Raw genomic sequence first — 26,298 nt, 5'->3', positions numbered from 1 at the left:
AGTTCCTTAAATCCGAATGGGGGAGAGAGAGAGAGAGAGGGGGGGGAAGAGAGAGAGAGATGCAGAGGGAGGTTCCAAGTGAGCGGGGCGACATGGTGAGGTTTTGAGGGGGAGTTGGAGCGGTGGATAATTCTGTCAAATACCAGATAGCAACAACATGTAAAAGTCATATTGGGTGTCCACACCCACACTTATACTTTACAAACGAATTTGAACTTTGAATCACATGGGCTTCAAAAATATTTGCAAATAAATTTGAAAGAAGATGAATAAATCAAAGAAAAATCATATCTACTGGCAATTCAGACTTACCCAAAGCTGCTATCGAGCTCTGCCAAAGACAACTCTGCGTTGTTGACAAAGTCTAGAACAACCTGGAAATTTAAAGCCAAATAAGCAATCATTTACTGAAAATCTTTCACAAAAAAAGTGATAGTTTCACAAATAAATTAAACCCAGATTAAATTTCTTGATAAAAACTAAGAACTTCAAAGCTTAAGAAAAACCCATGAATCCAACCATAAAAAAAAATGCAAACTTACACACTGGCAAACCATTCATAAACCAAAAATAATATCTTAAACAAAACACATGATTCCAACTAAAAAAAGCTCAAATTTAAATCAACCAACACAAACAAAATATCAAACATGGTTCATTGTCTCTCTTGGCATTTTAAATCACACAGTGTTGCCCAATATATTATTGTCTTAACATTTCATATACTTATGCACTAGATAAAAAAATGATATCTATGTTAAAATTACATGGACTACTTTATCATCTATATATATAAAGTGAGAAGGAAAAAAAGGTGTGGCATTCAAAATGGCAAGAAATGCCCCTCCCTAATTAAGAATTTCAAAACAAAACAATTTAATTAATAAGGGTAAAATGGTAAACTACATCATTTTGAAGATTACAAACAAAGCACCCACTATGTGGGTAGTTACTTGATAAAATTAATACTAATATATTTGACAAAAAAAAATACTAATACATAAACAAAACAAATAAAAAGCCAATTAGCACACGCATAGGCGTGTGCTAAGGGGCTAGTGGTTTAAGAAAGCAAGCACAAAATCATAGTATCTACATGTTCCTCAAATTATCTAAAAAACTAAAACAAAACCCTCACTTCCCACTACATGTTTAAGAGACGTGACCCATACAAACCTCTTCACCATTCACCAATACCCCTGGTGCTATAAATCCAGAAAAAAAAATTAATAAATAAATAAAATGGCTACTAACCAAAGGATCCTTTGAACAAATTAAGAAATTCAAATAAAATTAAAAAAAAAACACACACACACACACACCCACACACACACAAAAGATCTGCTTGAATTGTCAAGGAAATCAAGATACTAATAAATATAAAGGTATGTTTGAACTGTTATTTAAATAAATAAATAAATAAGACAAAGCATTTCCAAACGTTGATTATGTCTGATGAGTTAATGCTACAAGCATAAAAAAATATGAAAAGATCTCTACAAGATACAAGTAAAAGGGACAACTACACCCTAATAACCAATCTAACCAATAACCCCAATTACTCACTCTTGACTTTCAATACATCTCCCACTTTATTTACACTTCTTAACTTACAGTTGCATATAGTCGTCTTGACTAAGAGTCGCCAAACCTCATCCACGTAAATAGATTAGTCTCTGCAAACTGCTCAATCTTGTGTTTCGTCCTAAAAAGCGTGCTTTCTGCGACTTCTTTCTAACTATCTGATATATCTTTCTCATTCGATCCTGATTCCTGAGGTGCAACTTAATAAAGGTCGTACCCAGTGCACAAGGCTCCCGCTTTACGCAGGGTCTGGGAGAAGTGAATGTCGGCTAGCCTTACCCCCATTTATGGAGGGTCTGGGAGAGGTGCAACTTAATCCTGGTTAATATTTCATCTCTTAATCCTTTTTAGTATTTCATCTCTTATTCAAAACATGGATGTCTTTTGATGTGTGGTTCTGCAGGCAATGAATATGGCTTCTTCTTCTACCATCTTCCCTCAAGAAAAACATGATGTGTTTCTGAGTTTCAGAGGCGAAGATACCCGCAATACTTTTACAAGCCATCTTTATGCTGCTTTGCGTAGGAAGAAAATCGAAACTTACATTGATTACAAACTAGAGAGAGGAGATAAAATTGCGCCTGCCCTTGCCGAGGCAATTGAGAAATCAAAGCTTTCCGTAATCATTTTCTCAAAAAATTATGCTTCTTCCACTTGGTGTCTCGAAGAACTTGTGCATATCTTGCGATGCAAGGAAAGATATGGGCAGTTTGTTATACCCATTTTTTACGACATCGATCCATCACATATAAGAAAGCAGCAGGGGACTTATGCAGATGCATTTGCTCGACTTGAAGAACGTTTCAAGGACAATATGGACAAGGTGCACAAGTGGAGGGATGCTTTGAGGGAAGCTGCAAAAATATCTGGGTTCGATAACTCAAACAAGGCCGGGTAATTAACCAACTCTTAAAGCTTTTATTAACTTCTACATACATACTACTTGGGACCATTTGATTCAAGTTAATATCAGTTCACCTATATATATGTTCTAAATAACTATCGGTTGTCCCCTTTGTAATGATATATGCCAGGTCGGAGGCTGATTTAGTTCAGAAAGTTGTCGATGATATTTTAGCCAAACTGAATCGCGAAAAGTCAAGTGATTTGAAGGGATACGTTGGAATTGAAAACCGCATCGAGGAAATTGAATCATTATTATCCATTGATTCACTAGATGTCTGCTGTGTAGGTATTTGGGGCATGGTTGGTATTGGCAAGACCACCCTTGCTGATGCTATATTTCATCGACTCTTTTCTAAATTCGAAGCTTGCTGTTTTCTTGCAAATGTTAGGGTGGAATCAGAGGAAAAAGATGGACTAATTCACTTGCGAAATAAACTTCTCCGTAAGTTACTAGATGATAAGAATCTAGATATTGACACTCCATCTATTGGATCAACCTTTGTTCGTGAGAGGCTCAGTCGTATGAAGGTCCTCATTGTTCTTGATGATGTGAATGACTCAAGCCAAATCGAACTTCTAGCCGGAGGCAGAGATCATGCTCGGTATGGCCCCGGAAGTAGAATCATTGTAACAACTAGAGACAGGAGCCTACTTAAGCAAATTGTAAAAGAAGATAAGATATACGGGGTTCATGCATTAAAACGTGATGAAGCTCTTCAGCTCTTTCATTTGAATGCCTTCAAATATAACGCTCGTATAACAGATTATACAGAATTGGTGGAAAAGGTGGTAGATTATGCCGGTGGAATTCCATTAGCTCTTAAAATTTTGGGTTCTTCAATCCTTTGCTGCGAGACCAAAGAAGATTGTTTAGATGAAATAATCACAATGAAAGAATCTCTGAGGAAAAACATTCAGAAAGTGTTGAAGATAAGTTACGATGGATTAAAAAACGAGAAGGAGATATTTCTTGATATAGCATGTTTTTATAAAGTGGAGACTATGTATATTGTAAAAAGAATGTCCGATGCTTGTGGTTTTCGTGCAGCAGGAATTAGAGTTCTCAGTGATAAGTCCCTCATATCAATTTCCGAAAGCATGCTTATAGAAATGCCTGTTCTGGTCCAAGAAATGGGCAGGGAAATCATTCACGAAGAATGTATTGAAGAGCCTGGAAAACGAAGTAGGTTGTTCAGTGCAGATGATGTCTGTCACGTACTGAAAAATAATACGGTAAGAACTGTAATTGAACTTTAATAATTCACTTTCTTATACAAGAAATCGTGAACTTTTATGAAATGATAACATCTGGTTAAATTTGTTGTGTGCAAGTATATCAATATTGTATTCACATTTATACTTTTGCTCTTGATTGTCAGGGAACTGGAGCCGTTCAATGCATATTCTTTAACATGTCTGAGATTGGACAGTTGAATCGTGCAGACTTCAAAAAGATGTTTAATCTAAGATTGCTCAATGTTGATAATTCTAGCTTTGGCAATTACTGGGAGTTAAACGTTTCTCTTCCCAATTCTCTTAGGTATCTTTCCTGGGTGGGATACCAACTGAAATCTTTGCCATCAGAATTTTCTCCAGAAAATCTTGTTGAGCTTCGAATACCCTACAGCAATGTCAAACAACTTTGGAATGAAGGCCAGGTATTTATATACATATTAGTATGTGTGTGTGCGCGCACGTGTTTGTGTAGAATATGTGGTGTGGCAAAGTTAATCAGGCTAACTTGTTAATGCTTGCCATTTCTCTTTTAATTTGTTACAGAAGCTTGGAAACTTAAAGGTGATGGATCTTAGTTACTCCATATATCTGACTGAAGTTCCAGATCTCTCTCAAAGTCTGAATATCGAGCATATAAATCTTATGGGATGTACAAGTTTGGTTGAAATTCCTTTGTGTATTCGGCAACTGAACAAGCTTACTGTTCTTAACCTGGGATACTGCTCAAAGCTCAGAAATCTTCCAGAGATGCCAGGAAATATTGAATACTTAGATTTAAGTAGCACCGCGATAGAGGAATTGCCTTCATCAGTTTGGTTTAATGCAAACATTTCTACCTTGGATATTCAATGGTGTAAGGACCTTAAGAATCTTCCAAGCTGCGGTTGTAAGTTGAAATTACGTAATTTGTCTTTTTGGGGCTGCTCATCTCTTGGCAAGTTTTCGGAGCTTCCCCGGAACCTAACAGAGTTACAGTTGACTGAGACAGCAATAAAAGTATTGCCCTCATCAATCGAGCATCTCTCTCATCTCAAGAAAATTGAACTGGAAAGTTGCGAACGTCTTGCGAGTCTCCCAACAAGCATTTGCAAGTTAAATTCTCTCGAGAGACTTAACCTCACTGGTTGCTTAAAATTTCAATGCTTCCCACATATATTGGAGCCTATGGAGCACCTAAACTTTCTTAGCTTGTCAGAAACCGCTGTTAAAGAGCTACCCTCGTCGGTTGAAAATCTAATTGGGCTTCAGACATTACAGCTCTACCGGTGCAAAAAACTGAAGTCTGTCCCGAAAAGCATCTACAACTTAAACTCACTTCAAACTCTCACGTTTGGTGGTTGTTTAAAGCTTAGAAAGTTGCCTCAGTCCCGGGTAGGTTTGCGCTCTTTGGAAGAACTAAACCTCAGTTACAGTGGTATATTAGAAATCCCTGATCACCTTGTTTGCTTAACCTCGTTACGAGAGTTGGACCTAAGTGCAACCATGATCCGGAGCATACCTGCAAGCATCAACCAATCTTCTCACTTGTCTGTCCTTCGTTTAACCAAATGCAAGAAGCTTCGGTCTATACCGGAGCTCCCAGCTGGGCTGCAAATTCTTGAAGCACAAGGCTGCTTGTCGCTGAATACAGCGTCCAAATCAAGGTCTGCGCTAATACAATTATGTCATGATGGATATGAATTTTCGCTACGCCATCTTTAGCAACTAAATTTTTCTAATTGCCTAGGAGGTTGTTGTGAGTTCGGATCAAGTAGAAGTAAAGGCCAATTTGAGATTGATGTGCATTTTTATAAAACTGCTTTGATGTGCTTTAAGAATAATGAACTGTAAAATAAGCAGAATCACCTTTGTTTTGAAGGCCTAGCAATTTAAGCAAGTTCCTTTTTTTCAAAGGCGGTCTTTTTCTTTCCCCATGACTCGCTTGTTTAGAGTGTTTGATAACTGTATTTTTAAAATTATGTGAGTATGAAAAAGCAGTGTAAAAACATCTGATAAATTTTAATGTAAGTGATGTATTTATGTATAATGACAAAATGGACATGGTATTGCAGGTTTTGGCGACAACAACAGTGATGGTGGTGGTGGTGATTCTGGCAGAAAAAATGGTGGAGGAAATTGTGGTGTCATTAGTAGGGCGCGGTAGTTAGGGTGTAAAGGCAGCAATGGTGATTGTTATGGTGGTGGTGGTGGTGGCTGCAGCGTTGGCAGTGGCATCATTGGCAATGGCAATGGCAACAATGGTGGTGACTTGAGCAAAAACAATGGTGGAGGTAATGGTGATGTCATCAGTAGGGTTTAGGGTGTAAAGGTAGTGATGGTGGTGATTGTTGTTGTGGTGGTGGTGGCATCATTGGCAGTGGCGTCCTTGGCAATGGCAAAAATGGTGGTGATGATGCCGATGGGGGTGTCGGTGGTGATGGCAACTACAATGATGCGTGTAGTGTGGTGGTGCTAATAGTCGGGTGTGGTGGTTGGGGTGGATAGGTAACAATGATGGTGGTAATGGCGGTGGTGAGGATTGTTGTAGTTGTGGTGTTGGTTATAGTGGTGGTGACAATGTGGTGATAGCGGTTGTAACTCCACTTTTTAATAAAGTATATGTTAAAAGTACCCTACAAGTTATTTTTTTAAAAGTTGTTTGGAGGTCATTGCTTTTAAAATAAACAAGTATTTTAGTTTTATTAAATACTTTTTGTTTGGCCTATTACTGTTCACTGTGGTATATTACTGTTCACTTGAGTGGATAAATGCGCTGGGTGCTGGCGGAAAGTCTTTAGGAGTGAAATGCTCTTTAAGAGGTAAGCCCCAAAATTATTATATTAATTTAAGGGAGAATAAATTTCAAACTTGGAATGTATGGATAGAAACCCAACACCAAATTTTTTCCAACCCTTAACTCTTATTTTTCCAACTTTCAACCGAACACAAACAAAATATAAGAAAATTAGATCTTCTACATGGCATACGTCAATCTATATATCCCACCTCTTGAGTGTAACTATATCGTGTTATATAAGAAAAAAGTTATATAATGGGTCATTTTGGTTCCGATCCCTAATCAACTTAATTGTTAGACTGAAACATTATTTGTTTAAATACTTTGATCAAGGTCCTTAGCCTAATTTAAAAGATTTAACTCATGTATTTATGCATTTAATGTCCCACAAATTATGAAATTTAAACAAATTCAAATAAATTTTTAAATATAATAAATACTTAAAAATTAATTTTAGAGTAATATTGTTCTTCACAAAAATTATAGCAAAAAAAAAAATGTACCCAAATTGACACACCCTAACCCGAATCGAGGTGTGCTAGCCGTTATGTAAGGGTGACGTAACCATGTGTACAATGTGGAAGCAATAAAGATAAAAGAAATACGAATAAATTAAGACCAAGCTACCAGCAATACTAGCTAGGAGAAAGTGCTAGTGCGAGATTAATTGTGAAATACACAATCAGAGTATAAATAGTCTAAGTGTAGTCAGACATGATAAGTACTAATTATACAACACCTAAAGGTTATCCTACATTTATGATGTTCTGTCAGAACCATCGTCGAAATTCTAGTGAGCCACCAAAGCACTTCCACCTAAAACCTGGAGGGGCGCAAAACAGAAAGTGTGAGTGGGCAAAAACAAAGCTTTTCAAAATCATTTCATTTCTAAAAAACTCTAACCCCTCGCCATAAAACCTGTATAATTTCCCAGAAAATAATAATAATAATAAGCTGTATCAGAAATCATACTCAAGATGAAAATCCATAGAAGTATATCATGCTAAAGTATCTCAATGCAATGCCACAAGTAGTTCAGACAAAATATATCAATGTCAAATATTGTATCAACTGAATCCCTCTAACTCAATTTGTACGGCTGAGTCTATAGCTCATAACCAATCTCAATCATATCATATCAAATCCTGCACAGGAGTCCGAACCACCTAAAGTGGTCTGTACGACAAGACTAGGTGTAAAATAAATATGCTCTAATGCTACGATCACATGAAGACTGTGCGAATGATTGCGGGTCACCTATGAGTCGGAACCACCTATAATGGTCTGTACGACAAGCCTATGCACCTAACTTGGATCCAAGGTGAACATATGGTGCGGGAGGTGAACATCACATGAAGGACTGTGCCCTAACTCTGGGCGGGAGCACTAACACCGGGGTGCAGGTTTATAAGCTCTCAATGCATCACATCATACATCGCATAATTGAAGCAATCTCATACCTTTAATTTATGAACTTACCTGACACTTACCTGTGTGTCCGCAGCACCAATCATAAGTATATGCAACTACTAATGCATAATAAAATAACCAGATACTTTGCATGGCATTTCAAGACGTAATTTCATTTAAACACATTTTCTGGGAAAAATACCAAGTATATAAGTATATACTGAAAACCAAAAACCCACTCACTAGTATGTCGAAGGGTCGTAACCCCCGAGCCTCAATTGATGGCGCTCGTCCTTAGGATAGGTCTCACCTATATGCGAAATAACTGAATAAACATTATTTAAAGCACATATTACAAAACTAGGAAATAACTTCTCATACAATGCTCAAATGGGGTGTTTGAATATACCAACGTGATCTACTCAACACCATGAACATCCCCATATTTTTAGAAAAAATTTTCGAGCACCCACGCGCCCTCACACGCCGGCCAAGGCACGGCCAAACACTTGACCCATGCGCAGGCACGTGCCTGGCACACCAAATAGATTCCCTAACGGCGTTAGGAATATTCCATAAAAAATCAAAATATGCCGTTATGTTTACCTGACGGCGTCAGAATATTCCGTCAATTTTGACGAGATATTCTCCTCTTCCTTCCTTAGGTCGCCGGAGCCTGGCGCCGGTGCCGCTGCTATCACCAGAAACTGGAAAAATAATCAAACATTCATATCTTCTTTGATTCTCAACCAAAATTCACAAAATTTATACCAAATTGAAGCTTACAACTAGTAGCACAAAACCTTACCAATTTAAAGCCCTAAAATCCACGGAATCTTGCCGGAAAAACCTCGATAATCCGGCCAAAATTTGAAACTCGCGAACTGGGACTTCCCGACGTCCAAAGCACTCTAAATTTCTTCCCCGAGCTTCGTGAAGGTGTTTTAAGGCTTCCCATAACCTTAAAACTCCTCGAAAACTTCACAATCACGAGTGCATGAAAAATACTCCAAATCAGGGTTCTTAGGTTCTCGGGTTTTCGAGGGTTTCACACACCAAAAATGGTATAGAACAACTCCTGAACTTACTAGGAGTTTAAAGGTGCCAACTACAACCTCGATCCGTGATTGGAAGTGAAGGTTTGAAGGTTTAAAGGTTGTCCGTACGTTGTACGGAAAATGGATAAAATCCGAGAGATGGAGGAAAGAAAGAGAGAGTCAACGAGAGGGTGATAGTAAGGGTGTGTTTGTGTGTGGTCCAGGTTTGGCCAACCAAACCAAAAACAACTAAAACCTTAAGTTCTAATTGGGTCCAAGTACTTAGGAAAGAAAATGATTGGTCCATAACACAACTTAAACCACACAACACCACAAACGTTTAAGGGTAAATTAGACATTTCACATCATCAGAGAATATCTTTTGGGACAGGCTGTCACAACCTACCCCTTTAAGAAAATTTCATCCCCGAAATTCGCATAACAATTACAAACCACTAATAATCATAAAACACCTTGGGTACATATCTTTCATACACTCATCCATCTCCTAGGTGGCTTCCTTCACCGAGTGATTTCTCCACAAAACCTTCACTAGGCGTACCGTCTTATTTCTCAGAACTTTATCTTTCCAATCCAAAATAGTCACTGGCTCTTCATCATAAGTTAAATCCAGATTAATTTCCAAAGGTTGAGGAGGTATCACATGAGAAGGATCTGAGATGTAATGACAAAGCATAGAGACATGAAAAACATCGTGTACTTTTGATAACTCTGGAGGTAACTGAAGCATGTAAGTAACCTCACCGACTCGCTCGGTGATCATATATAGTCCAAGTATCTAGGACTCAGCTTGCCTATCTTTCTAAACCGTACTACACCTCTCCATGGTGATAGCTTAATAAATACCCAATCACCTACATTATACACCCTGTCAGTGGTATGTTTATCTGCTAAGCTCTTCTGTCGATCCTAGGCCGCTTTCAGGTTAGACTTAATCACCTGAACATTTTGCGTAGTCCCATCCATAATCTCAGGGCCCACCAAAACTCTTCACCAACCTCCGACCAACATAAGGGTATACAACAAGATTTACCATAAAGTGCCTCAAATGGTGATATACCAATACTAGAATGAAAGCTGTTGTTGTAGGCAAATTCCATCAAATCCAACCGCTTATGCCAAGCGTCACCAAACTGCAACACTGAAGATCTCAACATATCTTCCAACGTTTGAATAGTCCTCTCTGATTGACCATCTGTATGAAGATGATATGACTATAAAGTAATCTCGAACCAAGAGCTTCCTGGAATGCTATCCAGAACTTAGAAGTGAATCTAGGATCCCGATCCAAGATAATACTAACTGGAATCCCATGGTACTTCACAATCTTCGATATAAATAATTCAGCTAATCGACTTAAAGGATATTTCTCCCTCACAGGAATAAAATATGCTGACTTAGTAAGCCGATCAACTCTCACCCAAATGCCATCATAACCATTCTGTGTACGAGGAAGCTTGTACACAAAATCCATAGTAATATTTTCCCATTTCCACTGTGAAACAGGAAGTGGCTGCATGAATCCAAAAGGCTTCTTTCTTTCTGCTTTGACTTGCTGACAAATGACACACCTACTCACATATTCAGCAATTTCTCGTTTCATACCTGGCCAATAATAAAATGGTCGAACGGTATGATACATTTTTATACCTCCTGTATGCATTGCATAAGCTGGAATATGTGCTTCATCAAGAATTGCTTTCTTTAATTCCATATTATTCGACACATACATCATACTCTCCTGCATAAGCATGCCATCTGTTTCTCGAATTCTGAAGTCTTTCTTCTTTCCCTGATTCCTTGCTTGAATTATTTCCTAGGTTTCTTCATCATTCCTCTGGGCTTCAAGTACACTATCAATTAAAATTGGCCTGACTTGAAAATTAGCAAGGCTTCCTCTCGATCTTCCACTCCTAACTTCACTCCAGTTGACCTCAAATCCACAAGAAGAGGAACGTGACAAGCGTACAAAGCATTAAGTCTAACTAGAGTTTTCCTACTAAGTGCATCAGCCACTACATTCGCACAACTAGGGTGATACTCAATCGTGCAATCATAATCACTAAGTAACTCAATCCACCTTCGTTGCCGAATATTAAGATCTCTCTGAGTAAAAAGATACCGAAGACTCTTATGATCTGTGAAGATCTTACATTTCTCACCATAGAGATAGTGTCTCCAAATCTTCAAAGCAAAAATAATAGCCGCTAACTCCAGATCATGAGTAGGATAATTCATCTCATGAGGCTTCAATTGTCGTGAAGCATAAGAAATCACCCTACCATGCTGCATCAACACACAACCCAGACCATTTAAGGAAGCATCACTATAGACCTTAAAATTACCACTATCATCTAGGAGTGCCAAAATAGGTGCATGAGTGAGATAATATTTCAATTGCTGAAAACTTTGCTCACAATTATCATCCCACTCAAACTTAACTTCTTTTCTAGTCAACCTCGTTAATGGCAAAACAATGACTGAAAAATCCTTAACAAACCGTCTATAATAGTCTGTTAAGCCAAGAAAACTCCGTACCTCGATGACGGTACGAGGTTGCTCCCAATTTTCAACAGCTGTCACTTTCTGAGAATCCACTTGAATACCTTGAGCAGAAATGACATGTCCCAAAAATGCCACTTGATTCAACCAAAATTGGCATTTACTAAACTTAGCATACAACTAATGTTCCCTTAATTTCTTCAATACTAAAGTAAGATGTTGAACATGTTCTGCTTTAGACTTAAGAGTATACCAAAATGTCATCAATAAAAACAATGACAAACCTGTCTATATATGGCTGGAATACTCGATTATTCAAATCCATGAAAGCTGCTGGTGCATTCGTTAATCTGAATGGCATCATAAGAAATTCATAATGACCATATCGAGTCCTGAAAGTAGTCTTAGGGACATCCTCACTGCTGATCTTCAACTGGTAATAACCAGACCTCAAATCAATCTTAGAAAACACACAAGCACCTCGAAGCTGATTAAATAAATCATCTATACGCGGCAATGGATAACGGTTTTTAATTCTTACCCGATTTAATTGCCTATAATCAATACATAGCCTCAAAGTCCCGTCTTTCTTCCTTACAAACAAAACTGGAGCTCCCCAAGGTGAAGTACTAGGCTGTATAAAACCCTTATCGATCAATTCCTGCAACTGGACTTTCAATTCCCTCAATTCAGCAGGAGCCATTCTATATGGAGTCAAAGATATAGGATCCGTACCTGGAAGCAAATCAACAATGAACTCCACATTTCGGTCTGGCGGTAATCCAGGTAAATCATCAGGGAATACATCAGGAAAATGCCTGACTACTCGAACATCCTCCATAGTACTAGAAACAACATCATTCAGCACTACATGAGCTAAATATCTCTGGCAACCTTTCGATAACAACCTTTTTGCTCTTACAACAGAAATAACACCTTGCCTCACCCCACTACTTTCACCCACAAAAGTAACTTCAGGTAATCCAGAATGATGGAAAGTAACTGTTTTCCTGTAGCAATCTATATTGGCACGATTATAATGCAACCAATATGTGCCTAAAATCACATCAAAATCAACAATATCTAACGGGATAAGATTAGCTGGCATAACCACATTCTCTACCATCACTGGACATCCTGGATATACACAATCAACATAACATCTCTCCCCTCTAGGCATAGCAAACTCTAAATCATACCCTAGAGGTATAGGATGAGGTTGTGTCACTTGAGCAAATGTATGAGAAATGACGGAATGCGGAGCACCATAATCAATTAAAATTATAGCAAAGTGACCAAGAATGTTTAACGTACCCATGATCAAGTCCGGATGATTCTGAGCATCTTGCAAAGATATATTATTAATATGTCCCGGGGTTTGTCGTCATCCCACACGACTTCTATTAGCTTGATTACCTTGTCCCTGACTTGGTTGACCAGATTACCTTGAAGATCTTGCACTGCTGGAAGCAATCTCTACTTGCTAGAGCTGTCCTCCCTGATACCACTGAGATCCACCAGCTGGAATAGGAGGCTACATTGTATACCATCCAGGATACTGAGAATACCCACTCTGATAATAAGGATCCTGCGAATACTGATATGATCTTGGAGTATAAGGAGCGGCATCACCCTGATAATGGTAAGCACCACCTCGACCCATCTGACCATAACTACCAGACCCTGGAACTTGCTGGATTGGCACTGGTGGTGGCATAGAAGGCTGTTGGGGCCTCTGCAGACTCTAGGGACAATTTATAGCTCTCTCTAGGGACAATTTATAGCTCTATGTCCCATCTACCCACAAGTAAAACATCCACTGCTACCTCTCTTACATTCCCTAAAATGCCTATTATTACATCAGCGGCACAAATGATCACCTCATCGTTCAGCATCTCCCTGCCTCTGGAATCTAGGACCTCCTGAAAATCTACCACCTCTCCTCTGACCAGTGGCACTAAAACCTCCGCTAGAAGAACTGGAACTAGCTCCACTTCTCTTAAAGCTCTGAGTCTTGCGAGGTCATTGAGAAGACTGACCTTTACCTTTATCATTTCTCCTTTGATTCCCATTATTTTCTTCTTCTTCTTCACTCTCACTGGGCATATTTTTTGAGTCCTCAATCCTCAACAAAATTTCATAAAACTTTTTGGTAAGTAGCACAGGGAGTCGAGGTTACTATAGAACGCCATTTCTTTTTAGTACCCAACCTGAAACGACGGAGCATCTTAACCGGATTAGCAGTAACCTCCGGATAATAGCGAGACAAGTCAGTGAATCTCCTATAATACTCATTTGTCATCATCTTCGCCTGCTTTAATTGAGTAAACTCTTGTTTTTTGCGATCAATGTACTTAGGGGGAATAAACCTTTTCTGAAAAAAACTGTTTAAACATTTCCTAGTCAGCTGCTTCCTCTTGTGACAATTGATAAGACTCCTGTCTCCACCAGGATGCGGGCTCCAGACCCAGAAACCAGGTAGTCGTCTCGACCCACCTATCAGGATGAAGATTCCCTGACTCTGCATTACACGGAAAGTCTTCTCAAGATGATTGATCCATTTCTCCGCTCCTTCATGTCCTTCATTCCCCATAAAATGATTCAGCTTCAGATTATACACAGTCTCAAGAGGTGTCATTTGGGGAGGACGGAGTGAAGACTGAATGGCATTAGCTATAGTTTCCCTTAATTGAGCTATATTGGGGAAACTAGGCTCAACAGAAGGACGTGAATCCATACGAGTCGGCATAGTTTTGACAGAAGACATCAAAATAATTAGAAATTTCACAAGATATGCAGGACTGCAAACATAATGCTCTGATACCAAACTAACACATCCCAACCCGAATCGAGGCGTGATGGCCGTGTGTCACACATAATTATTAATATATTTTAAAAAATAACTATTGATATATTTAGAACATAAAATAAATACATATAATTAGCATGGGTACATTTAGCAAAATTAAAAATAGGTACAAATAAATTAAAAAGTATGGGTACAAATACAAATAAGAGTTTAAAAAATATGGGCACAAAATGAATTAATATATGGGTACAAATTGAAACTAAAAAGAAAATTGCTACAAATTAAAAAGAAATTTGCAAATTAAAAATGGGTACAAACTAAAAAGAAAAATATATGATAAAAATTTTAGCCATGAATATAAATATAACAAATGTAACGTTTCTAACACTATATGAATATATTTAGAATTAAAAAAATACTTTATTATTGAAATAATTAATGACATTTATTAAAATCTAAGGACCTTGATAAAAAATTAAAAAGGAATAAGAGTTTAATTAATGAAGTAGAAAAAATAGGGATGGGAACCTAATATTTCCTTATATAATATTTTCAAGCTTCAACATTAAGAATGAGTCAATCAACATGTTCTGTTTTTAAGGATAGGTCAATGAAAATTAAATTAAAACGAATGATATTGCCCTATTGTGAATATAAATTTTTTTTTTCCCTACGAATATAAAATTATTCATAAATTTATAAACTTTAATTACCATGAAATAATGGTGCTCAATATCAATGGGGGTACTTCCTAAAGCTCAGTGACTGGTATATATAGCAAATTCAGTGAGTGGAAAAGTTTGTAAAAGAATGGCTAGGAGGAAATGATGTGATGTGAATCATAGACGTTTTGGTATTGTTCAGAAATAAGGAAAGTTATTTCTCTACTAAAAGGAAAGAAACTCTTACCGCCCGTTCGACATGTACTGCTTTTCCACGCGGTTTTTGTTTTGCAGAAACGAAAAAACGCTTAGGATCTTATGAGTTCAAAAACTCAGCTGCCAAAAAGATCATAGAATTACCCACCTTCTTCCTCACCTCCACAAATAATCCTCCCGTCTACCCAACCAATCTACTCTCTGTGCTAGGTCTTTAAAGAAAAACTACGACGGTACGAGGGAGAGTTTTACTCTGATAGGTTTTCCATTTGCGTCTACTTCAAGCTTGTTCAGACGTTGATGATGAGCATCCACTAGAATTTCTCGATCCAGCATTCTGGCTTGTACAGTTGAGTAATTTTTCTACTATTTTCTTTTATCACCATGCATGGCTTCTACTGCTTCTTACATGGACTATTAATCAAATTAAGAATTTTAATTTGAGCTCATCAAATTTACAATTATATACGTAAATTTCACATACCATGAACTATTAATCATCAGTTTTGTTTTTGACGCTAGACTGTTAATCACTTTTACATGGCTTATTCCTAATATCCTGTTTGAAAATCGATTTACATATATCTATATAGATAGATAGATGTACAAGATGGTGATGAAATTCTACTGCAAACTCCTTAATTGAATTGAAAAGAATAATGTGTCACTTATTACTTCTGAACATATTTATTGTTGTGTATCCTTTTATTTTTATTTCAGTGCCAAACATGTACTTGGTACTAGAGAACTGTTCAAGAATTATACCGCCAAATGTATTCTCATCATATCTTAAAACCAAAAAATCGTTATATTGTATTTAGGATAATGTTAGAGAAATTAAATTTTGTAAACTAAATGACATGAAAGTTTATAATTAGATTATTATTTAAGTGTTGATTAATGTGCTTAGTTCTATTGACAACACATCGTTTAGTTTACAAATTTAGTCTCCCTAGCATTACTTTTTGTACTTATCTTTAAAAAAAGTTTCAAAAAACAAAAATAATTTACGCATTTGTTTTCTCTCTATGCATACTATTGTTTACATATTTTATTACAAGAGGTATTCTACACTAATTTACACTAAGGGAGAGCGTAGAGTTTAAACCTGGGACGCAATGATTGAAGAGAAAGACCCTAGCCACCAAGACAATCTACCACTTGCTACTACTATGTATTTTTATTTTTTTGGATGCTCTTTTGATTTATTCAATTCAGAAGCTTGGAAAAAAAAAAACCCATAGGTGCATGTGTACACGAGATAAAAAAAGATGTACTAGTTTTGTAAAAACGTTAGAAGACTAGTAGTATTGTCTCAAGGAGTTGGATTGTCTGCCCTCCCATCTCATGCCCTTCTCACCCCTCCTATTTTTTGTGGTTACAGTTAAGCCACGTTAACATTTTATATTGATTTTTTTATAGAAATAATAAGACAAAAAACAATAAGAATATAAAATGTTGACATGGTTTAACCGTGACCACATAAATAAAAAGGGATGAGAAGGGCATGGGATAGGGAGGCCAGACAATCCATCTCCTTGTCTCAAATAAGATAATAAGACTTGTATCAGAGTTGATTCAAAGTCAATGTAAGTCAATGGTTTGCATTTATGTAAGAAAAGCTTACAAGAAAAAGGATTCATTGTACATGAGTTCAAACGACCAACTCTTTGTACATGATTATTCCAACTCTGTAGCATTACACTAAATCAAATCATTTTGAAAAATTATAGTCTTATATAAAAATGAAAAAACACGTTCTTTTGAATTTCTCCATTAAAATTGCCCCAAAAAGTAAGTATTATGTGTCAAATGTAACAAAAAGTACCCCAAAAACTCATCAATCTTCATTGCAAATGGCCTAGTTCTTTACTAATTAAACTTTTGAAATTCAAGGTGCCATGCAAATCAATGGGCAGGCATTGAATGCAGGATTCTCAGGAATCCGGTTCACTCTAACCGCCTTTGACAAAGCTTTAATTAATTTCCATGCAATGTGACATTATTCATGCAGGATTTGGACACAAGTGTCTGCATAGCCTTTAGCCTCATCCCCACAGATGCAAATCAATTTAATTTTTCCCCAAACCTCTGTACAGCCTTATAAGTTCTTCTCATCTATCTGTCCCCCAATTTCTTGTTTTGGTATAATTTTTCCTAATACTGGTGAGTTCATGAATCCAGAATATTTCCTGTAATTTATGGTACAGATCATGGTGGCCTAACACAACCCAAATTATATGCAACTCAACTCTTCTCTTCTGCAGAAAAGTTTTTTTCTTTTCTTATTAATTTATATATTTTCTGGCTGCTTCATGATTTTCTTCTTCAACTGCAAAATCTTCACTTACAATTGTATATTTGTTAAAACCTATAGGCCTCAAAGATGAGTATAGAAAGAGATGTCATTCAGAAAGAAAGTGATGATGACCGATATTTTGACTGGAAAGGAAGAGAGGCAGATCCTCGAAAGCACGGTGGAACCAGAGCTGCTGCCTTTGCATGTGGTATGTTGCAATTGCAGGGATATTTATTCTTTTATTCGAGCGTGTTTTAATTTAACTGGAAATAAAATATTGTGAGAGGATTCGAACTTGGGTGTACAGAGGTAGCATCAATCATAGTTTAATTATCATAAGATGAGGTTCAAGATGGGGATCTAGAAAAAACCCTTAAACTTGGAGTGATTTGGTATCTTTTTTGCTTTTAATTACACTCATTATTTTTTTAAACAAAAAATTGGATCCAAGAAGGATACCAACAAGCCCTTAGGATCTAGCAAAAGTTTGATATGGGAAAATGTTGTATGATACTGGAATAATTTTGGGAATGAATTTTTTATGTGTGTGCAGTTGTGGAGGTGTTGACAAACATGGTGTTTTTAGCCAATGCCAGTAACTTTGTGAGATACTTCTTGTTGTCAATGCATTACCCACATGCTACAGCAGCAAATATGGTGACGAATTTTATTGGAACCTCCTTTTTGCTCTCCATCCTGGGAGGATTTATCAGTGACTCACTCTTCACAAGATTCACAACCTTAATCATCTCCTCTATCATAGAGTTGCTGGTATGATTTGTTCCCCCCTTTTTGGGAAAATTTTAGCATAACCCTGAATTAGAAACTTTTCATTTTTCAATCTGCACTTTTGGATTTTAATTTTAGTTATGAGCCCGTAATTTTCTGAATTGTATAGTAATTTGTCCCTGTTGTCAAATCTATCAAAAATAATTTTAAATTTAGATTTACTTTCATCTATTTGATGGGGTAAACTAATAAAAAATGTGATGCACGAAAAATTGACACGTTTTAAAAGTTTTAAAGGAGACTCATAACCCAATTGAAAGTGATTGAGAGCCTATATATTTTCTTATAAGTATGTGACAGACAGGAAATGGAACAAAAAATTTGTATCATGTAGGGATTAATTTTGCTGAGAATCCAAGCTCAGCACGCAAAATTTCGACCAGCATCGGGTGCTACGCCTTCTCGGTCTCAAGCAGCCATTCTATACACTGGCCTTTATGTCGTTGCTACCGGTGTAGGTGGAATCAATGCGTCCTTACCTGCACACGGTGCTGATCAGCTTGATCACTGCAATCAGAGACTCATCTCTACCTACTTCAATTGGTTTTTCTTTTCCCTGTGCCTTGGGGGCCTCCTAAGCTGTACTGTTATGGTTTGGGTGGAAGAGAACAATGGCTGGAATTCGAGCTTTACTATTACAATTATAGCCTTGAGTTTGGCACTTTCAATTTTCGTCAGTGGGAGCCCATTTTATCGACATAAACGTCCTGGAGGAAGCGCATTGACAAGAATCTTTAAGGTAAAAGTAAATTTAGAAAAGATGCAGTGTTTTATTAGCATTCCAAAATAATCATCGTGCACTACTTTTTAAGACTGCAAAGTGGCTATATATAGCGTACGCTAGTAACAACTCTCAAAAAATACTATCGAATAGAATGTTGTATTTGGAATTTATTAAATTTTTTTTGTGGTGTCAAAGGTTCTTGCTTCTGCAGTTGGAAACTGGAAGGCCTCACCCGAAGAGAGAGTATTGGAGAACCAGTATGCAGTATCTGCAATCAATTCGAACGGAGTTAATGTGCGATCCCATAACAAGTATAAGTAAGTTCTTCTTTTCCTCTCTTCCAGTTCTTTCTTAATTAGGTGATTAGTGCATATGCATGGTAACATAGGACATTTATGATTCTTTCAATTTAGAGTGGGATTAATTTATAGTGCACACTTGTGGGGCATGCTAAACAAGTTCTGGCCTACCATATGAGATCACTCAAATTTTGAGTGGGAAGAATAGAGCAATTTAAACTCTGTATACAATTCTTTGCATGTAGTTTTGGTCTAACAAACACTATATTTTATCAGGTTCTTAGACAAAGCATTAATTGATAGCACAATCAGTGCAGCTCAAGTTAAGGAAACAAAAACTTTTATAGGCCTTCTACCCATCTTTGCAAGCACAATCATGATGAATTGCTGCCTAGCCCAACTTCAGACATACTCAGTGGTACAAGGGAGCACAATGAACCGAAAACTACACAATTTCGAAATCCCAGTTCAGTCATTAACCGTACTCCCCCTCTCCGTTATGCTTGCTTCTATTCCCTTATACGAACGATTCCGAAGAATCTTAGGAGACAAAAACTCAGCAAAAAGTCACATCTTCCAACCACTTTGGAGGATTGGAGTAGGGCTAGCACTAGCATCTGTATCAATGGCTGTAGCCACCATAGTCGAATCTCAGAGACGCAAGGTGGCTCATAAAAATGTTACATTGTCTTTCTTCTGGCTTGGCTGGCAATACCTCTTCCTTGGAGTCTCAGACATGCTCACTCTTGGAGGAATGCTCGAGTTCTTTTACTCGGAAGCGCCTGATAGCATGAGAAGCATGTCCACTTCATTGTCATGGTGCTCAACATCAATGGGTTACTTTTTGAGCTCAGTTTTGGTGTCCATAGCAAATTCATTGAGTGGAAGAATTGGTAAAGAGTGGCTTGGAGGAGCTGATGTGAATCATTCACGTTTGGATCTGTTTTACACACTTCTCTGCATTCTCAACACTCTCAATGTTCTTAATTACATATACTGGGCTAGGAAATATTAGAAGAACGCCGCTCTTCCTTACCTACAGCTGCAAATCATATACTGGCACATATGCATAAGTAACTTATTGCAAGCATTTACAACAGAAAAAGCTTCTTGTACGTGTCAAACTATGACACTCTGCAGTGAAGAATGAGTATTTACTATTTAGATATAAGTAGGAAAGTATATATTTTTGTTGTAGTATGTTGTTGTAACAAATTTCAATTAACCGATAATACCGTAATAATCCATCACATTATGAACTTTATTAATACTGTATGAGGCCACAGTTCAATGGGCCTCCACCACTCTCTTCATGATGAAACTTTTATTTCTGGGTCACGATGTTTCAGTTTGGTATACCGCAGGCTTGTGTCGAAATATGTTTAGGGGTGATTGTATCAATATAAGTCGTAATCAAAGTGGCTGTTGGGTATGTTGAAGAGAAATGAAGGTGATGTGGTTGCTAGTTAAGTGTTAAACACCATAATCACGGCAAATGTGTCAGACTTTTATATGCTGTCTTCTTGCTCTATCTGTTTTCCTCATGAACTTTGATCCTGTTTTAGTTGTCAACCCTCTAGGATCATGGCATTAATTCGTATGTTGTATTGTTTGCTAGAGTGATTCATATTATATTGCATTGCAAGGGCTTTGCAAGTCCAAATTTTTTTAATAATGCACATAATCATTTTGTCTAGTAACACTCAGTCTACTTAAAAAGTTACGAGTTTAAATCTCACGTCAGATTATCAAATTACATACTCAAATATTAATCTTCCTACTATATGACTTAAACTTATATATCCAATATAAAATGTCAGATTATCTCATCCAATGTTGGATTCCAAATGATCAGAAAGGAAATGGATCATACATCTCTTCAATTATACTACAAAGATCTTCAAGACTTTGAAAGCTCTCTTTTCCAAGATGCATTAACATCAAATACAAGAATTCTAGTCAAAGCTTTCAATTGTCAACTAGACCTATTCACTGAATCTTCTGATTTACAAGACATTTTTCCTACTTTTCTGAACTGAAGAAATTATATAATCTTTTAGCTTTTGCATCATCACGCAAACTATTTGAATCGACATAGTGGGAGCATTTAACGGCTAAACATTTCATAATCTAATCTGTTTTGACTTGTCCTTCCCTTAAAGAATTAAAAGAGAAGTTTCTTGGCCTGCCGTGTGAGGGTTAATAATATCGTTTGGACCATAACGTACAATTTCTCTACATTAAATTTTTTATAAACAATTTGAAGAGAGGAAGATAGTTTTTGAATGAAACAAAAAGAAGACATAAAATCGGAACAAAAACAATTGAAAATGCAAAAAGTTCTAAAAACATTGGGAGAATATTAAAAAGGTTAGGAGACTCCTAACAACTCACCTGTAGTTCGACCAGTAGGTTTCACAGTCAGGTAAACTTATACCATTACGCTCAACAGAAGAATCTTAAGAGTACTTTAGGAATACATGTATCAAATTTGGCTAAGAAATTTGAGGCGTCATATTTTCTAATAACCTTATCGAATTGTGATATTTGGAAAGGAAAACTAATGAAAAAAACTTGAAAACTTTGAGTTTTAACGATAAGGACAAAATAAAGGGTAAAGTGAATAATACCAGAATTGACTTTTTAGTGTAAAAATATGGTTTTTCGTTAAAGTGAACAGTACCGGAAACTTTTTGTTAAAATTCCCTATTTGGAATGGGGTAAGGTATTAGTCAATTCAACACCAATAGATTGGAATAATATAGAAAGTATTCCAAATATAACACTCGTTTGAGATAAATGATTCCTCTCACTTGCAAAAACAATTGAAAGAAGAAAAAAAAAACATGGAAGCATTGCACATGAATGACATTCATCGGAAAATCCGTATGTATCACATTTTCAACAAATTAAAGAACGAAGAGGCAAAAGCATTTCTCACACAAGTAAGAGTATGAGAAAGATTTCTAAAAAAAAATTAAACTTGGGACATATCATATTTATTTGCCACAACTTTGTTCCTCCCGTTCTATTCTTTAGGAGTTGGGATTGTGACAACCGAAAACCTCCATTGATATGTGTGGTAGCAAAATTTCATTGTTTTCAATCTTGACAAAATTGTACTTACCAAACAAATAAACGCTTTTAATCAAGACAACCTTACACACTCACGAGGTTGGGGGGATTGAAGAGAGCGAGTTTAGGGCTTAAGTGCATAGTAAAATCTTACCAAAATTGGTGGAGATGGGTATTTATAGCAGCTAGGCCAGCCGCATGTAGGGTTTGCCATGTGTCGGCATTCGATTGCCTATGATGAGTTGTCGATGGATGAGAAAGGAATAATCCCAAAGATTTTTTTTTGAATAAACAATATTATCTACATTAAAGGAAATAGGATGAGCTTAGCCTCACAATGTGTTATAATAATGTGGTTCAAATTCGCTTTGGAAGAGAATCAAACCTAAAACCTCTCATTTACAAGTAAAAAAGAATACCACTAGATCGTAAGACTAAGTAACCCCAAAGATTTATTTATCTTGGGATTTAGTAATAATCATATTTTTAATACCTTTGACTTTTCTCCTAATAGAGCTTGATGAGGTTGTAGTTAACTGTTGAATCTTTAAGAGGGTTGAACTACACGTGAAACGAATCTAGGATTCGCCTGTTTAATGAGGGTATTTTTGTCACTTGAGAGTAAAAATTTACTTGTCAATTCTAAAATTTTTTGTATCATCTTTGACTCCATAATATGTTTGTGGCCAATGTAGAATTCACGAAGGGAAAGGAATCAAAGTCCAATTCCATGTCTTCTTTTTTATTTTCATGGATGTAAGTCGTCTCCAACACAAAGTGGAAAGAAAGCGAGAAAACAAATAAAAGTCGATCAAATCCCAAATGCACCAATCCCCATTCACCAACCAAAAAGAAAAAGAGTACAATGTATATAACTCACATTCACGACTCCATTGTTTCAATCCGACGGTACTCTTTCCATGGTCCAAGTAGTCCACATGCTCCTCCTATTTTCTTTTCCATTTTTAATTTTTAATCATCATTTAGTTCGCAATACCCATTCTTGCAAGAGTGGAAAATTTTCTCAGAGACCATACTAATTACATATAATTATCTTCCATTTATTTATTATTTTGTAATCAATAAGAGCAGTTCCAGCATGGAAACCCTCCCAATCAATACACTATATACTATCCACCTAGTGAACAGTAACTACCCTTAATTAATAGTAACCGCATTTTGCATCTACACCGTTGCACTTCAATAACCCTGGCAATAGGCAATAAAATATTAGTATTTTATTTATTTATAAAATAATACAAAATAATTTTATTTGTAATTTCGGATAAGATTTTTAATCGTTCTCGTTGCGCTACGTATCATAAAATCCGAAAAGATAATTATTGGTGATGGATTTCCGATAAGATTTTTAATCGTACTCGTTATGCCACGTGTCATAAAATCCAAAAAGACAATTATTGGTGATGGATTTCCGATAAGATTTTTACCGGATCCGCCACTTGTCATATAATGGAAGTAGGTAACGAATAAATAATACAAACAAATAATTATAATGAAAGTAGGTAACAAATAAATAATACAAACAAATAATTATAATATAAAATTGGGTATAGTACAAACAAAAAATAATATATTGTTACCTGATTCGCGTAATTTTCCCCACTTCGAATATTAGTACTAGCTTGTGCCAAGGCGTCACTCCACGTACTAAACGATTGGTATGAATAAGACTCCACATTTCTCGCAACTGCATCTCATAACCCGTAAGCGAACTATGAGTAATTTCAACCCAGCTAGAACACAACGCAACTTCTTCAAGAAGCGTCCAATTTGTACATGCATCAGTGGTCATTTTGTTGAAAAAAATTGGATTGAAACTTTGAGAGAAAGATACGAATGTGGTTGAAAGTAGTTGAGAAAATATGAAATTGTGGTGTAGGGTAGATGATAATGAGAAGGTATTTATAGAAAAGTAAAAACAATTTTTTTTCAATTTTTTTTTCATTTTTATTCAACTAATTAATCTCTGCCATTGGATTTAAAAAAAATTGAATTCCAACACTCCAGATTGTGCCACATGGCAGAACGGTAACATTTCTGAATTTTAAAACTATTTTTTATTTATAATGGAGAATAATATCAACCGTTGATCTCAGATCCAACGATTGATATTAAATAAGATTTTTTATTTTTTTTTACCGTTGCAAATCTGACGGTCCACATTTTATTGCCGTTGAGATCCAACGGACCATGGGAAGCCACGTAGCTTCCCAACGGTAACAATTTGAAACTGCGCCGCGGGCCCCATTCACTGAAAACATGTTGGGTGACGCGCCCCCACGCGCGGGTGCAGTGCACTCGCCTGACAGAAAAAAAAAATAAAAAGGGGCTGACGCCTGGCTAACGTCAGCCTTCGGGCTCGCGGGCTGGCAATTCGTGACAAACCTGGTGCTCGGGCCTGCCCTGTCCCTCAGGCTCCCACACACTGGAGTCAATAAGACGGGCTCTCGGGCCCTGTTTGCTGGCCTGTCCCCCGAGCTCCAACCAGAAGTGCGCTAACGTATCTGAAGATAATTATACTACACTTGAAAGATATTATTTTGAACTTGTATCTCCCACTCCATACAAAGATAAATTATCGTGTGTGCATATCCGCGATGTCAGCATGTCACGTGATACATCGGATACACATCTAACAATCCTTTTCCAATATAAATTCCCCCACAAGCTTTAGTTTCAGCAGAACACACACACACTCTCTCTCGGTCTCTCCTCCTATCTATCTCCCTTTTTCTTTCCACAAAGCCCTCGTCTCTCCACTCCTCCAATGGCTTCCTCTCTCCCTCTCTCTCTCCTCCAAACTGCATGCATTTCCCTCCTATGCGCTCTGCTAATCTCACCCGCCGCACAAGCAGCCACCTGCACCTCACAGACATTCAAAAACAAGAAGCTCTACTCCAACTGCACAGATCTGCCCGTTCTCAGTTCCTACCTCCACTGGACGTACGACCCCTCCAACTCCTCCCTCTCCGTTGTCTTCATCGCCGCCGCCCCCAAGCCCGATGGCTGGGTCGCCTGGGCTATCAACCCCACGTCCGAAAAAATGGCCGGGGCCCAGACCCTAATGGCCCACAAAACAACCGACGGTACCCCAACTGTCAAAACCTACAACATCAGCACCTACACCTCCATCGTCCCAGGAAAGCTCTCGTTCGACGTCTGGGACGTCAGCGCCGAGTTCTCCAACGGTACGTACAAGATATTCGCCACCGTCAAGGTCCCGAAAAACGCGGAGTCCGTCAACCAGGTCTGGCAGGTGGGTCCCGGCGTCGACAAAACCACTGGTTTCCCCCAAAAGCATGAGTTCGTCGGCTCTAATCTCGTGTCCTTTGGCACTTTGCACTTGGTTGCTAATGCCACTACTGGCACCACTAACTCCACTACCGGCACTACCAACTCCACAATGGGCGGTGCCTCCACCACTAACACCACTGGTGGCAGTGGTAGTGGTGGGGCTTTGAGGATTGGGAGTGGAGGAAACATGGGTTTGTTTTCCATTTCGCTTTTGGTTCTTGGAGCCCTCATTGTTTTCTAAAATTTGGTAATTTTGGGTTTACTTTTTTGTTCTGAATATTAATGTGATTGAAATCATTGATGTTGATCAATCGAAGTGGAGATGGAGGTTAATTTGAGCATTTTTTAAGGTGGAAGAATATCTTATTGTCATATTTCATGATATTGTGAAATCCCACATTGATTTAATTATTTGCTCCTTATCTGTATTTTTCTTGGATCGATGAGAGAAGGTCATTAATTAACATCGGTGGTATGTGAGGACGTAGAGAGGTGCAGTTCGATTTAGTTTATCTATACTGTTATTTTAGTTTATCCATTTGGGGTTTTCCATATTTTAAAGATGAGAAACCCTAAGAAACTCTTCTAGGAATAAACTTTCGATTGACGTTAAATTATGAAGTAATCAAGAGGGTCGT

The 26,298-nt window shown here is 37.3% G+C and overlaps 3 protein-coding genes across 3 annotated transcripts; all 3 read left to right on the top strand.

Moving 5' to 3' along the window:
- Nucleotides 1-1,666: 1,666 nt before the first annotated feature.
- LOC103445529 (disease resistance protein RPV1-like) lies at nt 1,667-6,428 on the top strand. Its single transcript, XM_070807283.1, has 6 exons — nt 1,667-1,794; nt 1,988-2,478; nt 2,619-3,723; nt 3,870-4,148; nt 4,270-5,369; nt 5,778-6,428. The coding sequence occupies exons 2-6, from the start codon at nt 1,991-1,993 to the stop codon at nt 5,797-5,799; spliced, it is 2,994 nt and encodes a 997-aa protein (XP_070663384.1). The 5' UTR covers nt 1,667-1,794; nt 1,988-1,990; the 3' UTR covers nt 5,800-6,428.
- Nucleotides 6,429-17,129: 10,701 nt separating this feature from the next.
- On the top strand, nt 17,130-20,534 carry LOC103445354 (protein NRT1/ PTR FAMILY 4.2). The gene is made up of 6 exons (XM_029109876.2): nt 17,130-17,325; nt 17,537-17,666; nt 18,012-18,229; nt 18,582-18,986; nt 19,167-19,288; nt 19,547-20,534. The coding sequence occupies exons 2-6, from the start codon at nt 17,546-17,548 to the stop codon at nt 20,283-20,285; spliced, it is 1,605 nt and encodes a 534-aa protein (XP_028965709.2). The 5' UTR covers nt 17,130-17,325; nt 17,537-17,545; the 3' UTR covers nt 20,286-20,534.
- A 4,499-nt stretch (nt 20,535-25,033) lies between these two features.
- LOC103445355 (auxin-induced in root cultures protein 12) lies at nt 25,034-26,071 on the top strand. Its single transcript, XM_008384352.4, has one exon. The coding sequence runs from the start codon at nt 25,134-25,136 to the stop codon at nt 25,899-25,901; it is 768 nt and encodes a 255-aa protein (XP_008382574.1). The 5' UTR covers nt 25,034-25,133; the 3' UTR covers nt 25,902-26,071.
- The last annotated feature ends 227 nt before the right edge of the window (nt 26,072-26,298 follow it).

Source organism: Malus domestica, chromosome 10 (assembly GCF_042453785.1).
Source record: "Malus domestica chromosome 10, GDT2T_hap1".
In the NCBI taxonomy this organism is placed as follows: Eukaryota; Viridiplantae; Streptophyta; class Magnoliopsida; order Rosales; family Rosaceae; genus Malus; species Malus domestica.
Note: the sequence above shows the minus strand (reverse complement) of the source record. Positions and strands in the feature narration are given on the sequence as shown.